Source organism: Motacilla alba, chromosome 26, assembly GCF_015832195.1.
Source record: "Motacilla alba alba isolate MOTALB_02 chromosome 26, Motacilla_alba_V1.0_pri, whole genome shotgun sequence".
Lineage (NCBI taxonomy): Eukaryota > Metazoa > Chordata > Aves > Passeriformes > Motacillidae > Motacilla > Motacilla alba.
In genome coordinates, this window is record NC_052041.1 from 3,122,615 (window position 1) to 3,138,019 (window position 15,405).

Consider the following 15,405-nt stretch of genomic DNA (forward strand, 5'->3'; position numbering starts at 1 on the left):
AGTGGTCTTGGAGGGATCCCAAAACCTGGGCACGGGACCACCATCAGCTGGGGGGCTGCTGGTTCAGGATGAGGGAGGGCTCACGGATGGGGGACATGCCGCTCCCACCGCAAAGCCCAAATCCTGCAGAATGCTCGGCAAAGGCGCGGGACCTGCCCTTGCACGTCGGGAAGCAGAGCTCTGCCTTCGCGGCCGTGGCCAAGCAGGTTTTCCCACTCCAAAGAGCCCTGGGCACCCGCCTGGTGCTGGGATGGCTCCATGGGGGCAGCTGAGATCCCCAAAATCCCATTTACTGATTGAACACGTCCTCCTGCAGATGTCACCAGCTCTGTTCCCTCTTTTTGGGTGTTTCTGGGGTGCCCGTGCTGCCTGTGGGTGCTGGGTGGGACCCCTGCGGGCTGGGGACTGCGGGGATGTGGCACCGAGGGGCTGGAAATGCTCGTGATCCCCACCCTGCCCCTCTCCTGCCTGGAAAATGAGACGAAGCCGCAAAGAGCTGCTCAGAGGGATCCCAGCCCCTCCTCACCCGTGCCCAGCTCCCAAATCCGCTTATCCCATCCCACGATCTCAGAGCAAAGTCCGGCACGGCTCCAGGGATGCTGCCACAGCCCCGCCCGGCTTTTGTCCTCAGCCCAGCGGCGCCGCAGATAAAGGGTCCCGGGGCGGTGGCAGAAAGGAACCGAGGGAATTCTGAGCCAGAGGAGAGGCCGAAAGTCAATCCCAAACTCCAGCAGTGGAGGAGAATCTTGTTGTCCTTCCCCGTCGGACCCGAGCCGGGGACACTCGGCAGAGCCGCGAATCCACGGACATCCCAGCGCCCGCCCCGGCTCCTCCAGCCCCGCCGGCATCTCGGCCCCTTTCTGCTGATGTCACGGAGCGGGGCCCGCAGCCGCCTTCCCCGGGAGGGCAGGGATCGGCCGCCCCTTCCCGGATCCTCCTCTCTCGCCTCTCCCCTCCCCGGCCCGGCTGCAGCGGAGCCGGGAGCCGCGGCTGCCCGGCAGGTGAGCGCTCTGCAGGTGAGTCCCGGGGGCAGCCGCGACCCGCGGGGCAGCGGCGAGGGGAAACTCCATTTCGAGTTTACAGACATCTGGCCTCCCACAAAGCTGGCGAAAGCACAGGGAAGCTGGTGTGTGCTGAGACACGAGGCTGTGCCTGTGCCCAGGATGCTGCCCGCGGCTGGGCACGGCTGGCAGAGGGGGCAGGGGGGCCTGGAGCCCACAGGGGGGAGATCCCCGCTGGTGTTCCGAGGGGAATGGCGCAGGGCTGGCCAGCGCATCAGGGAAAAATGCAGGGATGAGGCTGCCAGGGTTTCCACCCGTGCCTTGGCCGCTGGTGTCGGACGCTGCCGTGAGGATGGGGCTGCTGTAGCTGCTGGGGGATGCTGGGGCCACCTGAGGAGGGGATTTCAGGGGTCCTGGCCGGGCTCAGAGTGTGTGGGGACACTGGGACATAGTGGGGACACATTCTGGGGGGAGATTTCGGGGCGTCCTGGGCAGGGATGCTCCCTGGGCTGTGCTCGAGGCACCAAGGAATTCCTTCTGGCTGGCGTCTTCTTTAATAAATTTATTTTCGCCAGGACCCCAGGCGTGTGTGCCAGGCCTAGGGGGAGGGACTGCGCTGGAGAGGGGGTGGGAGAAGCAGGGAAGTGGCTCCCAGCAGCTTTGAATGGTGATGAACCGGCGAGTCTGGGCGTGCTGCGGCTCCTCGGGAGCGGGCGGGGACGTGGGCCGGGCTTGGCATGGGGGGGTTTCTGTCCCCACCGTGCCTGGGACACAAGTGCCGACATGGCAAGGGCCTGATGCTGGCACGGTGAGGGCACAGCGACATCCCGGGGTGGCAGCAGGGACAGGACCCCAGGGCTAGCCCGGGTGCCATCCGCACAGCCCCGTGAGCCCCTCTCGCCCCCAGGGCCTGTCCATGGATGCCAGCAAGAAGGTGGATCTGAAGATCATCATCATCGGAGCTCTGGGGTAAGGAGCTGGCGAGGGAGGGAAGCCCCCTGCGTGTGCTGGGTGTCCCCTGCCCACCCCAGCGTGGGCAAAGCCTCAGCAGTGCCCCTTTCCTCGTCACCAGCGTGGGCAAGACCTCCCTGCTGCACCAGTACGTGCACAAGACGTTCTACGAGGATTACCGCACCACGCTGGGCGCCAGCATCCTCACCAAGGTCCTCGCCGTGGACAGCACCCCCCTGAAGCTGCAGGTGAGCGGGGTGAGCTGGCACTGCCTGCGGTGCCCACCCCGATCCCAGCTCCGTGTGTCCCAGCCTGGCCCGCTGTGCCCAAGTGCCACTGCGGTCATGAGGCGCAGAGCCCAATTTTCAGAGCTGAGTTTCAGAGCTGAGTTTTAGAGCCAAATTTTCAGAGCCTGATTTTTGGAGCCTGATTTTCAAGCTGATTTTCAGAGCTGATTTTCAGAGCCAATTTTCAGCATCCATGAACTACACTGGAATCCCGCAGGAATTCTGGGGCCTCAGCACCCCTGAAGCTGCTCCTCTGGGCTGCAGCACCCACCCTGCTCCTGTCACGTGCCCTCCTCTGCCCTAGATCTGGGACACAGGGGGACAGGAGCGATTCCGGTCCATGGTGTCAACCTTCTACAAAGGCTCAGACGGCTGCGTGCTGGCCTTCGACGTGACAGACAGGGAGTCCTTTGAGGCCCTGGACAACTGGAGAGATGATTTCCTGGAGAAGGTCATTCCCAGGGAACAGGATTTCCCCATGGTGGTGCTGGGGAACAAGATAGACCTCAGTGACCGGCAGGTAAGGGTGGAGCAGGGAGAGCAGGAGAAGCAGTGGTGGGGTCACCACCCCTGGAGGGATTTAAAAGTTGTACAAATGTGGCACTTGGGGACGTGGTTTAGTGCTGGGTTAATGGCTGGACTTGATCTTAAGGGTCTTTTCCAACCTAAACTATTCCATGATTGGGATGCTGTAGGGTCCCAATGGTTTTGAGGGCTGATCCTTCACCTCAGAACCAGCCTGTTCCCTATCCTCACATAAACCAGAGCTCCAGGCAAGGAGCTGCCACCTCCCCCAGCACTCCAGGAGGGGATGAGCAACATCCTCCTGCTGCTCCTTGGGGCACAGACTGTCCCCACCAGAGGCAGCAGGAATGACAACCTCAGGCACTGCCAGCACCCCCTCACCCAGCAGCGCCTGCATGGGTGAGGAGAGTCCCCTGTCCCAGCCCTGAGCTGGGGCTCACCCAGCAGTGCCTGCATGGGTGAGGAGGGTCCCCTGTCCCAGCCCTGAGCTGGGGCTCACCCAGCAGTGCCTGCATGGGTGAGGAGAGTCCCCTGTCCCAGCCCTGACCTGGGGCTCACCCAGAAGTGCCTGGAGGGGTGAGGAGGGTCCCCTGTCCCACCCCTGAGCTTTGGCTCCATCCTCCCATCCCTCAGGTGCCCAAGGAAACGGCCTCGGCCTGGTGCAAGGAGAAGGACATCCCGTATTTCGAGGTCAGTGCCAAGAACAACATCAACGTGGCCGAGGCTTTCGAGACCCTCGCGAAGCAGGCGCTGAGCACGGTGAGCACCCTCCGGCTCCGAGCTGTGCTGGGGGAGCAATCGGGGGAAACCCGGGGTTAGTCAGACAGATCCTCCCGTGTGGAACAGCTCCTGCTGCAAGGGAGAGCCCGGGAATGGGAGACGCAGCAGTGCTTGATCCTAAATCAATAGGATCAATAGGAATTGCCGTGTCGTTTCCCGCAGCGATGGGAGCCCACAGCGCGCCAGCACTGTCCTCTAGCGGCCGTGCCTCGGGGACACTGGTGTCCCCAAGCCCTGCGCTAGGTGGCTTTTGCCTGGATTTTGCCGGCAGTCCCAAGGCAGGGCTGAACCCAGCGCTCAGGCCGGCTCGGAGCTGCGCTCCCTCATCCTTCCCCTTCTCCGCCTCTCTTCCAGTATAAAGGGATTTTTGAGAGTTATTTAACCGACTCCATCAAGCTCACTCCCGACGACAAGCCCAAGCAGAGCTGCTGCTGACCCCGGGGCCGCTGCCCACGGCTGGAGCCCTGCCCGGGGGCCCGTGCCCGCTGCCCACCCCAGCCTGCCCACGGGGACTGGCCGCGCCAGGGCACGGGACGGGCACCGCTGGACACGCCGGGGCCGGCTGCCTGCTCATCCCGGGATTTGCTGCTTGCCACGGCTCTGGAGCTGCTCACCCGAGCCTCCCAATCACCGCAGTGTCACGGTGGTGGCCCTGTCCCCCTCCCCGAGCGGGCGATGTCCCTGCGGTGACGGTGCCAGGGATGCGGGCAGGGCTCCCGGTGCCTCTCCAGAGACCTTGGCACCACGGGTGACCCTTCCCAGAGCACAGCCTGGTGGCCCCGCGGCTCCCAGGGTGGTACGGGCTGGCCTGGGGGGACAGTTGGGGCTGGTGGCCTCGGCACAGGGACCTGCCACTGTGGAGGCAACTATTCCGTGCCTCAGTTTCCCCTCCTCTCATGCATATCCCCCATCAAACACCTTCCCCCTCCCGCCTCACTGGGGAGGATTCTCATAAAAGCACTTTGTCAGGGGTACTCTTTTTTTTTTTTTAAGGAAATTAAATATTTCATTTTTATTTACATTTATGTGTTGTAAAGCGCTGCCCAGGTCCCTCAGCAGGAAGGTGGGGTGGGGGCTCCAGACTTCCCTCCCTGAGCCTGTTCAGCTTCTCAGAGCTGCGGGACGGATTTTTGGGTCTGGGCTTTTTTTTTTTTTTTTTTTTAATTTTTATTTTCCAGTGTAAATTTTGGGTCAGGGGAGGAGGAGGAGGTGCGAGGTGGGCGTGCAGAGGTGGCGTGGGGCCAGGCCGGGGCGGCTGTCGGCAGAGGGAGCCCGCTGGGAGCAGAGCCCGGCTCCCGCTTCCCTCCTGCATCCATCCCGGGCACCTTCCAGCAGCTGGGGCTGCCCGGGGACTCCACCCCTGTCCCCGCGCCGCCGGGGGCTGCAGCATCCCCCTGGCCGGGGTGGAGGGACTCAGATCCCCAGGGAGGCCTCCAGGGACCTCCTGCTCTCCTGCCAGACCCCCCCACTGACTGCGGCGGTGCCACAGAGCTGCCCGGAGGCTGCCCTGGCACCACCCGGGCTGCCCAAGGGGACAGCAGCCAGGGGTGGCAGTGGCAGGGCTGGCAGGTGAGCTCAGGAAGGGTGAAAGCTGAGCGAGGGCTGGGCACGGGGGGCGTGGGGGCTGCGGAGATGGGGAGGGAGATGGGGCTGGGGCTGGAGATGGGGCTGGGGCTGGAGATGGGGCTGGAGATGGGGCTGGAGATGGAGATGGGGCTGGGGCTGGAGATGGGGCTGGGGATGGGGCTGGAGATGGGGCTGGAGATGGGGCTGGGTCTGGAGATGGAGATGGAGATGGAGGTGGAGATGGGTCTGGAGATGGGGCTGGAGATGGAGCTGGGGCTGGAAATAGAGCTGGAGATGGGGCTGGGGCTGGAGATGGGGCTGGGGCTGGAGATGGGGCTGGGGCTGGAGGTGAGGCTGGAGATGGGGCTGGAGATGGGGCTGGGGCTGGAGATGGGGCTGGGGCTGGAGATGGGGCTGGGGCTGGAGGTGAGGCTGGAGATGGGGCTGGGGAGATGGGGCTGGAGCTGGAGCTGGTTCTGAGAGAACGGACAGTTCCCACCCTCGTCCTTACGCAACGCTCCGCCTGTTTATTTGGGCACCGGGCCGGGGAGAGGATTTGTCCCTTCCTGTTTTGAGGAGAGGGGCATTAACTGTCTCCTCCCCACCTTCCGGACGCCCTTTCCCCACCCTGCGCCTGCCCGGAGCCCCCCTCACACCCAGCATCCCCCAGCCCCTCCTGGCCCCCGCCGGGGCTGTTGGGACGCGGGGGCTGGGCCCTGTCCGTGCCAGCAGCGAGGCTGTTTCTCATCGCACCCTTCCCCCGGCAGCTCCCAGCGCTGGCGAACAAGAACCTGCTCTGTTTTAGCCCGGCCCGCAGCAGCTTGGACCCCGCGGGCTGAGCAGGTCACACCAACGCCCCAAGGGGAGGGGAAGATCCCTGAGCCGGGGCTGGGCAGCCTCTGGCGCAGCCCAGCGCTGCTGTGGGTGCCGGAGCCTGCGAGGGGCAGCAGCTGGAGCCAGGCGGGAGCTGCAGGCTGGGCTCAGGGGCGGCTGGATGCTCTGCACAGGGCAGGCAGGAGCCCCCGGACTGGGGGTCAGACCTGGAGCTGCCGGCAGAGCCCCTGGGCAGGCTCTGAGGGGCTGGGCTCAAACTGAGCCGGGCTACAGCACTTTGTGCATCATTCCAGACGCGGGAATCGGGACTGTGAAGGATGCTGCAGCCTCGGGAGCTGGCAGGATCTCCAATGGCATCACCACCGTGTGGAAATCCCGTCCAGCACCGTGCTGGGGCCAGTACAGCCCTCCAGCCTTTCTTCTCCCTCCATCCCTCCGGGGCAGGGTGTCCTGCAGCCCTGGGCCGGGCAGGAAGGCCAGCGGAGCGGGCGGGGTGGCACGGTGCCAGGCAGGATGCTGGCAGGAGCAGCCAGAGGTGCTAAGCTGGTAACACTATCCCGCGGCCGAAACCCGATAAAGGACAGGGGGAGGTTTGCAACACGTGGGATTAACAAGGTCAGCTCAAGATTTTCTCAGGGTGAAAATCAAAGGGGAAAATATTTGCCTTGTGTGACTCAGTGAGTTCCTGAGCAGCCACCTGAGTTCCTGAGCTCACCCCGGCCTGTGGCCACTGCTGAGGAGCCAAACTGAGCCCTGCTGCTCTCCTGCCCACAGTTCAATAACCAGAGACTTCCCAGCTGCTCTGCTGTCCCTAGGGGTTTTCATTCGCCCATTGAAATAATAAAAATCAGTAAAATCCCCCCCCGATGCTGGTCACCAAACTGGGACCATCCCAACCCTCTTGCAGAAGATCTGCCCCCAGAATTTGAGGAACTAGCACCCAACACTCACCCTAATTCCCCAGCTCCCAGTTTGTTTCGTTGTTCTGAGGTTCAATTGCCCGTGAGAGCTCTTCACCACCCCTCATCCCACCTGCCCTGAGAGCCCAGCCTGTGCTCTGTGCTGCCGGGTGGAGCCTGCCCTGCTGAGCCCGGGCTGGTTCCAGGGCTGGCCGCGGGGTTGGAGAGGGTGGGTTTGCATCACGAACGCCCCTGCAGGGCTGGCAGAGAGCGGCCCCTCCGCTGCTCCTTCCCCAGCCACACCCCCGGCACAGGCAGCAGCGCCCAAGGATCACAGGATCGATAATTGAGGTTGGAAAAGCCCTCTGAGATCATCAAGCCCACCATGAAATGCTGTCCCTCAATGTCCATCCACCCCAGCCGGTGGCACCTGCAGCTGGGTGGGATGAAATTCTTTTACTGAAATGTGAGAATTTAAACAAAGGCACTGGAAAATACCTCCAAAAGCTGCAAAGAGAATCACAACCCACCAAGTTTTCCTGTTTGGAAGCAGGAGCCCCATTAACCCGGAGCTGGGACCGAGGGTTACTCAGTGGCTTCAGCCACTTCAAAGCCGACCTGATAAACGCCAGGGGTTCAAAGTTCCAGGTAACCTTTCAAAGGCGTCAGACGTGACAAACACAGCCAGGGCATCACGCAAAGCCTTATCTCTGCCCCGTGGTGCCACCGGGCCGCAGGGCAGTAAACACCTGCGGAGGTGTCAGCGCAGCCGCGGGGCCGCTCCTGGCCGCTGTCACCCGGCAGTGACGGCTCGGGGCGGTGGCCTGGCCTGTGGCACACGGGGATTTCTTTCCAAGAACGCTCCCGGTGCTGGGAATTACCTGAGTGATTGTTGTCCCTTTCCTCAATCGCACCCCGCAGTGAGGGGGTGGCACCGATGGGGTTGGTGCGGCTGTCCCCCAAGGTGTGACTGTCCCCAAAAGGGACACACAGGCAGCCCAGGTTTGAAGCACAGCCGTCCCTCACCCTCTGCCTCGCTGCCCACGCAGCCACAGAAAAGGTTGGTGCTTCTCCTCCACCCCAGCCCACGGAGCTGCTGTCCCCGTGTCCCACCCCAGAGGACACCCACGCTGTGTGGGGCCACAGGGCTGTGCCTGGCCCCGGCGCTGGGGACAGCGGGCTCTGGGGACATGGCAGGGCTGAGAGCCAGCACGCAGGGAGGGTGAGGGGCTGGGGACAGCCGGCAGCCAGCGCTGGGACACGCTGGAGTCAGCAGCCAGCCCCAGCCTCAGGCGGCGTCCCCGCAGCTGGGGCCAGCAGCAGGACCAGGGGCAGGATCGGGACTGGGATCAGGATCAGGATCAGGACTGGGATTAGGATCAGGATCGGGATCAGGATCGGGATTGGGATCAAGATCAGGATCAGGATCAGGATCAGGATCAGGATCAGGATCAGGATTGGGATCAGGATCGGGATTGGGATCAAGATCAGGATCAGGATCAGGATCAGGATCAGGATCAGGATCAGGATCAGGATCGGGATCGGGATCAGGATCAGGATCAGGATCGGGATCGGGATCAGGATCAGGATCGGGATGTGGGGTGGGCAGGGTGGCCCTGCCAGCCTGGCACGGGGCTGCCCCACTGTCCCAGCCCTCCCTGCGCTCCTCTGGGCTTGGCGGAGCCCCCCGGAGGTGCTGAGCGCTGTGGACAGGATCCCACCGAGGGACAGAGCCCGGAGCAGGGACAGCGGTGGCACAAGCGGCCGGGGGAAGCCCTGAGGGACTGGTTTGGTCGGGATGGGATGGCATGGTCCCCGTGCCAAGGGCCGGGCAGCAGCTCCGGGGTGGCCGGGGCAGCACCGAGCCACAGCAGGGCTGCCACGGGAGGGGCGGCCCTTGGCACAGGGGTGGCACCGCCTTCCCAGGGATTCAGCCGAGCTGGAGCTGGGGAGCAGCAGCAGCTCAGCCTCCTGCTGGCGGGTCCCTGCTGCCCGGGAGGAGCCGGCTGTCCCAAATTCCCCAGACTGAGGTTTCCTGGGTGAAGCAGCAGCTCCTCAGCGTGTGGGCAGACACAAACAACGGTGATCTGCAGCTCCACTCGTGCTGACCACAGGGGAAGTGTGGGTTTGCCTCCTCTCACTGTCCTGGCTGAGCTTGCCCAGGTCTGCATGAGGCCATCAGTGATAAACAACACAGAGAATAGAAAAATTCCGTTCTTCTGAAGTTGCTGAATGGAGTTTCAAGATTCAATACTTCAAACTGTGTTAGAGAGATGATTCTGGCCCGTTTTGGTATCACAGCATCCCTGGGGATGGGGCTGCACCAGAGCAGAAGCCAGGGCAGCAGCAGAGCCTCCCTCCGGCCTGGGTGAGGCTCAGGGCAGTGAATCCCTCTGGCCCCAAATGCTTTATTTAACTTTAATACCCTTTAACCAAGGACTCTTTCAGGCCCCCTGGCCTCATGGCACGGCTGCAGCACCAGCACTCCTAAAACTCCTCAAGAAGGCAAAGCAGGCAGTGCTTTCATCTAAAATCTGCCTGCTGATCTCTCTGGCCAGGGGCGACAGGGCCTCCTCCTGCTCCAGCTCCTCACGTCCAACACCTGAGCTCCTCTGCAGGCATTGACCTCAGAGCCCTGAACAATTTCAGCTTTATTTCAGGGCTTATCTCCCTGCCATCGACACGTTTGGGCCTTAATGAGTTGCCCAAGGGCACACAGCAGCAGTGATGGGACCACAATCACTTTCCCCCAAGGAAAGCCACATGTTCTCCTCCACCCACCTTCCCACTTTTCTTTTTTTTTCTTTTTTTTTCACATTGGGCAACCTCCCTTCACAGGAATTCAGTGGTTTGGGTGAAAAGGCCTCCTTTGGGCTGACTCTGCTGGGTCAGGGTGGGCAGAAAGCCTTGAGGGGTGGGGGAGGCAGAGCCTGGAGGCAGCCCCCAGCCTGAATTCCGGGAGAATGGGATAATGGGATGCTCCACTGGCACCCCTTGCCCTGGGGGCCCCCGGTGCTTCAGGGCTGCTCCAAGGGCAGGAATTTTGGATGCTCCCACCCAGCCCCAGGAGCTGCTGGTGTCCCTAGGCCTTGGGCAGACCTTGGATTTCCCCTGCAGAAGGCAGATATCTTACACCTATTTTACAAACAAGATAACAGCCCTTGCTCAAGGTGACCTGAGGGCTGTCCGGAGCGCACGGGCCGGTCCCAGGTGAGGACACACAGCCCCTGCCAGGTGCTCTCTGCGGCTGGGCAGGGTCTTTTGGGGGTGACAATTCCTCTGGAAGTCTTTGTGGTGCTCCAGGCAGAAATTTGGGTTGGTGGGCTTGGCTCTGACCACCAGGACGTGCTCTGCTGCCCAAGCCAGGGTCACAAATCCTTCAGTGTGGGGATGTGCCCGTGCCAGCCCTGCTGCTGCAGCCCCGGGAGGAGCTCCCAGTGAACAATAGGGGCTGTGACAGGGCTGTCCCCACAGCCACACGCAGGTGACACGGTCCCAGCAGGAGGGTGGCCCTTCCCTTGCCTCTGGAGATGTCCCCACAGGGCTGGGACAGGCTGGGAAGGCCCCGAGCAGCTGTGCCCCAGCAATACCCCCAGAGATAAACCCCAAAACCCCAGAGCCTCTCCCAGCCCCGAGAGCTGAAGGGCCCCAGCGCCACGGGGGCAGCTGGAACCTCCCGAAGCCTTCCTGCATTCCAGCCTTCATTTTGGTGCTGTAAATAATCCTGCTGCCTCCCCTGGGACGTGGTGTTCCTCATTCCTGCCCGGATCAGGCCCCTGTGCCAGCTGGTGGCACCGAGCGGGGGTGGCAGCGCCAGCGGTCCCTTTCAGGTGGCAGCTCTGGCTCCAGCCCTGGCACCACGGAGCCAACGGCCAGGCCACCTCTGCCACAGGGATGGTGGCACCCAGCCCGGGCCCTGCATTCCTGGGAGAGCAGGAAACGGTGATAACCAGCCTGGGAATGTCACAGCTCTGCGTGGTGCCCGTGGTGACACCGGCAGTGCCAGCCCCTGCCCGCCCTCCCTGCAGCTCTGGGCACGTCCATCACCTGCTCCAGGAATGGCCACCTCATTCCTGTGGGAATTTGGCAGCCCAGATCTCTGCTTTCACACCTGCCTGAGGGGTTTGAAACGCTCCTGAAGGGACAGACAGACAGACGGGAAGCAGGACACCCCACCTGTGCCGGTGTCACAGCCTGAGCAGCACATCAGCCATGAGGAACAACCTCCCAGCACCCCTCAGCCTGCCCAGCACCTCCCAGATCCGCATGGAAGCCCCAGATTCCCTCCCCGGAGGCTGCCCCGCTCCAGCTGCAGCATCTCCATCCCAAAGCCGCCTCCCTCCCGCACCCGAGCCTGCACAAGCCCTGTTCCCACAGCAAAACCACCCGAAAGGGAGGAGCAGCTCTGGCTGCAGGGCCGGGGATGGGATGGGATGGGATGGGATGGGATGGGGATGGGGATGGGGATGGGGATGGGATGGGATGGGGATGGGGATGGGATGAGGATGGGGATGGGATGGGATGGGATGGGATGGGGATGGGATGGGGATGGGATGAGGATGGGATGGGATGGGAGGGGATGGGGATGAGGATGGGATGGGGATGGGATGGGGATGGGATGAGGATGGGATGGGGATGGGAAGGGGATGGGAAGGGGATGGGGATGAGGATGGGATGGGATGGGATGGGGATGGGATGGGATGGGATGGGATGGGATGGGATGGGATGGGATGGGATGGGATGGGATGGGATGGGATGGGATGGGATAGGATGGGATGGGATGGGATAGGATGGGACTGGGGATGGGGATGGGGATGGGGATGGGGATGGGGATGGGGATGGGGATGGGATGGGATGGGGATGGGATGGGATGGGATGGGATGGGATGGGGATGGGGATGGGATGGGATGGGATGGGATGGGATGGGATGGGATGGGATGGGATGGGATCCATGGGGTGGGATGGGATGGGGATGGGATGGGATGGGATGGGATGGGGATGGGGATGGGATGGGGATGGGATGGGGATGGGATGAGGATGGGGATGGGATGGGGATGGGGATGGGGATGGGGATGGGGATGGGATGGGGATGGGATGAGGATGGGGATGGGATGGGGATGGGGATGGGGATGGGGATGGGGATGGGGATGGGGATGGGGATGGGGATGGGGATGGGATGGGGATAGGATGGGATGGGATGGGGATGGGATGGGATGGAGGGAGGAAGGCTCCATGCAGGTCCCATCATCTCCCAGCACCAACCCCTCTGCCCCAGGACGCGGCTGCCTGTCCCTGCTGCCCCCAGCTCGGCCTCCCACTGAATTATTACCACTGAATTATTACCACTGAATTATTGCCCCGTTAAGTGCAACATATCTGCTAAAATTAATCATCTGCAAACACATCCACACATTCCAGCATGTGGAATGCTGCTATCAGCCCAGGAGATAACCAGCTCAGCACTCTGTGCACCCCAGGCTGACCTGGGGAGTCCCTGGGGTGCCATTCCATGTCCCAGTGCTCCCTGGGTTCCCTGTTCTGCCCAGACACTCATCCACACCTTGCGCACCCTCCTGGATGCTCTGTTGGTGGTCACATCCTCGGGCCACGCGTGGGGAGTTTGGCCAGAGCAGAAAGAGGCAGAATGAGTCGTATTTATAATCACTGACAATGGAATTTGACCAGGACTGCGCCTCCCACGCCAGAAATGCCCCAGGACCATCGGTGGCTGCACAGGGCTGGGTCCTTTGCAGGGCAAGACCTCGTTTGATCCTGATCACACCCAGCAGGACTTTGGAATAGCAGCTCCTGCCACAGGCAGCGGGAAACTAAAGGGAATCCATCTGTGCAGGAGGGACACCGGGGCTGGGAAGGGACAGGGAGAGCCTGAAGGTCTGGTGTGAATCATTCCCTGTGGGAAAACCTCCTCTCACATGGCTGAGAACTTCTCTGGGTTTTGAGAGTGCTGGGGGGACAAAAATCCAACAAGCTGGACTCCAGCCCTGCCAGCATCCCAGTCCAAGCCCCAGCAAGTGCAGCTGAGTCACTGTGGGGTGGTTTTGTGTCCCAGAGTGCCCAGACAGCACTTTCCTGCCTGCGCCAGGGGTCAGTGGCATTCCAGGGACCTGGCGTGGATCTTGCTGGGCCCTCCCCGTGCCTGAGGCACAGAGCAGCTCCGAGGATGAGCAGCAGCAGCTGGGAGCCAGCTTTGGAATTTTACCTTTTGTCTTTCTCCAGTGGAGCTTCGCTGGGAAAAATGCCCTTTACTGCTGGCAAAAGTCCCTGTTGGCATGAACGCCCCAGCTAATTAACCCTGCACATTAGCCCTGGAAGTTAATTAGCATCATCTAGGACGCTGTTCCCCCTCTCTCCGCGGTGCGGGATCCCTGTGGATGCTGGAGCTCCGTGTTCCTGGGATCTGCCTGTGACAGGAGCCTCTGGGGACACTCGTGGGCTGCCCCCGCTGCCGTGCCACGCGTTCCTGTCCCACGGGGCTCCTGTGGTATCAGCCTGTCCTGTAAAAAATCCCCACTCGATATGAGTTATTAATGATATTTACAGGATAACTGCTCGGCAGCGATTGCCTCTGGCGGTCAGATGGCAATGAATCAGCCCCTTCCCCCGGGCACCCTCGGCAGGGTGTTCCTCTGCAGCCGCGATGATTGATCTCCATCCGATGAGGTTTCTTGGCAGGAGCTGCCGATGCCTCGAGCGAGCACAAGGCACCAGGAATTTTCACTCTGGGAGCGAGCACAGCCCGCACCGCTGCCTTCCCCCGTCCCCTCGCCCCGGCCGAGCGTTCCCTGCCCTTCTGTCCCGCTCCCCGCTCCCTTTTCCTGTCGCTCTCCAGCGCTCGGAGGTGGCAGCACGTCCCGGTGACAGCCGGAGGAGGGAGGGAGCGGAGCCACCCCCGTGAGCGCCCCGGGCCAAGCTGCCCTTGGGGACAACGGGAACACGAGGGATCAATTCCTCACTACAAATAACCCCCCGCAGCTCCCGTCTGGTGGCCAATTCCCTTGGGGACACGTCCCTGTCCCATTCCTCGTCCCATTCCGTGCTGATGTCCCTGTCCATCTCATCACCTGCAGCAGCCTGGCTGGAACCTGGCTCCTGCACTCTCAAATCCCTCTGGGAGGAGAGGAGAGGAGTCCAGGAGCCTGGAGATGAAAGAGAGGAGATCAGGATCCTGGAGAAGAGAGTCCAGGAGCCTGAGAGGAGATCAGGATCTTAGAGAAGAGAGATCAGGATCCTGGAGAAGAGAGATTAGGATCCTAGAGAAGAGGGGAGTCCAGGAGCCTGGAGAGGAGATCAGGATCCAAGAGAAGAGAGATCAGGATCCTGGAGAAGAGAGATTAGGATCCTCGAGAAGAGGGGAGTCCAGGAGCCTGGAGAGGAGATCAGGATCCTGGAGAGGAGAGATCAGGATCCTGGAGAGGAGATCAGGATCTTAGAGAAGAGAGATCAGGATCCTGGAGAGAAGAGAGATAAGGACCCTGGAGAGGAGAAGAGATCAGGATCCTGGAGAGGAGAGATCAGAATCCTATAGAAGAGAGGAGTCCAGGATCCTGGAGAAGAGGGATCAGGATCCTGGAGAAGAGCATCAGGGTCCTGGCCCCAGCTCAGCACAGTGGTGCTGCCGCGGGTTGGACACGATGGCAGCACGGGATGAGCCGTGTCCCCTGCTCTGAGCTGCCACGGGTTGGACACGATGGCAGCACGGGATGAGCCGTGTCCCCTGCTCTGAACTGCCACGGGTTGGACACGATGGCAGCACGCGATGAGCCGTGTCCCCTGCTCTGAGCTGCCTGCTCCCTGACCCGTCCCAGGAGCTTTTCCAGCTTCAAACGCTGCCTCTCCCCAAACCCTGCCGGCTCCCACGCCGGGAGATCGAGCGGCACCTCAGGGGTGGCTCCCGAGCCGCAGCTCCGGGCCGGCCCCTCCCGTCCCCTCCCTGCTCGTCGCTGTCCCCGCCAGGGGCGTCAGAAGAACCTGTCAAACCCTGCGCGGAGCCGCGCGTGGCCGCTGCGGCTCCCGCCGGGCTGATGGCAGACAGCGCAGCTCCCGCACGTCCCCGGAGCCTCGGGCCCGGGGCTTCTTCCCCTCTCGTCCCCGGGGCTCTCATCCCTTTGAAGCTGGAAGCGAGCGAGACCCCGCTCCCCGGGGCCGGGCGCGGGCACAAAGCGCCCCATTGTCCGTGCCGGGGGCGGAGAGCCGGCCGGAGCTCGCAGGCCGGGCACACAAAAAGCATCTCCTGCGCTGCCCACAAAAGCATCTCCTGCTGCCCCCGGCCCGTGGCGGCCGAGGGAGGGGGCCGGGGGGACGTGAATGTGGGTTATTGTCACCAGAGCGCGGAGGGACCCGCAGCGGGGATCAAACAGCCCAGGCCGGAGCGGGAAGGGCGGGGGTGAGGGGGGACATCCAAAAAAGCTCTTCTGCCTCTTCAGATCTCCCCTTATCTCGCCCGGCTATCTCCTGGGCTTAGCCCGGGTGTACCTGCTCGCAATTACCTCCTCAAGCCAATCAGGCGCCGAGCACAGCCCTCGGTCCCCTTGACTGGGGTGA

At 62.4% G+C, this 15,405-nt stretch overlaps 1 protein-coding gene across 1 annotated transcript; it reads left to right on the top strand.

Moving 5' to 3' along the window:
- The first annotated feature begins 629 nt into the window (after nt 1-629).
- Nucleotides 630-4,509, top strand: RAB7B (RAB7B, member RAS oncogene family). The gene is made up of 6 exons (XM_038162286.1): nt 630-1,016; nt 1,909-1,970; nt 2,074-2,200; nt 2,544-2,759; nt 3,398-3,523; nt 3,899-4,509. The coding sequence occupies exons 1-6, from the start codon at nt 867-869 to the stop codon at nt 3,977-3,979; spliced, it is 762 nt and encodes a 253-aa protein (XP_038018214.1). The 5' UTR covers nt 630-866; the 3' UTR covers nt 3,980-4,509.
- The last annotated feature ends 10,896 nt before the right edge of the window (nt 4,510-15,405 follow it).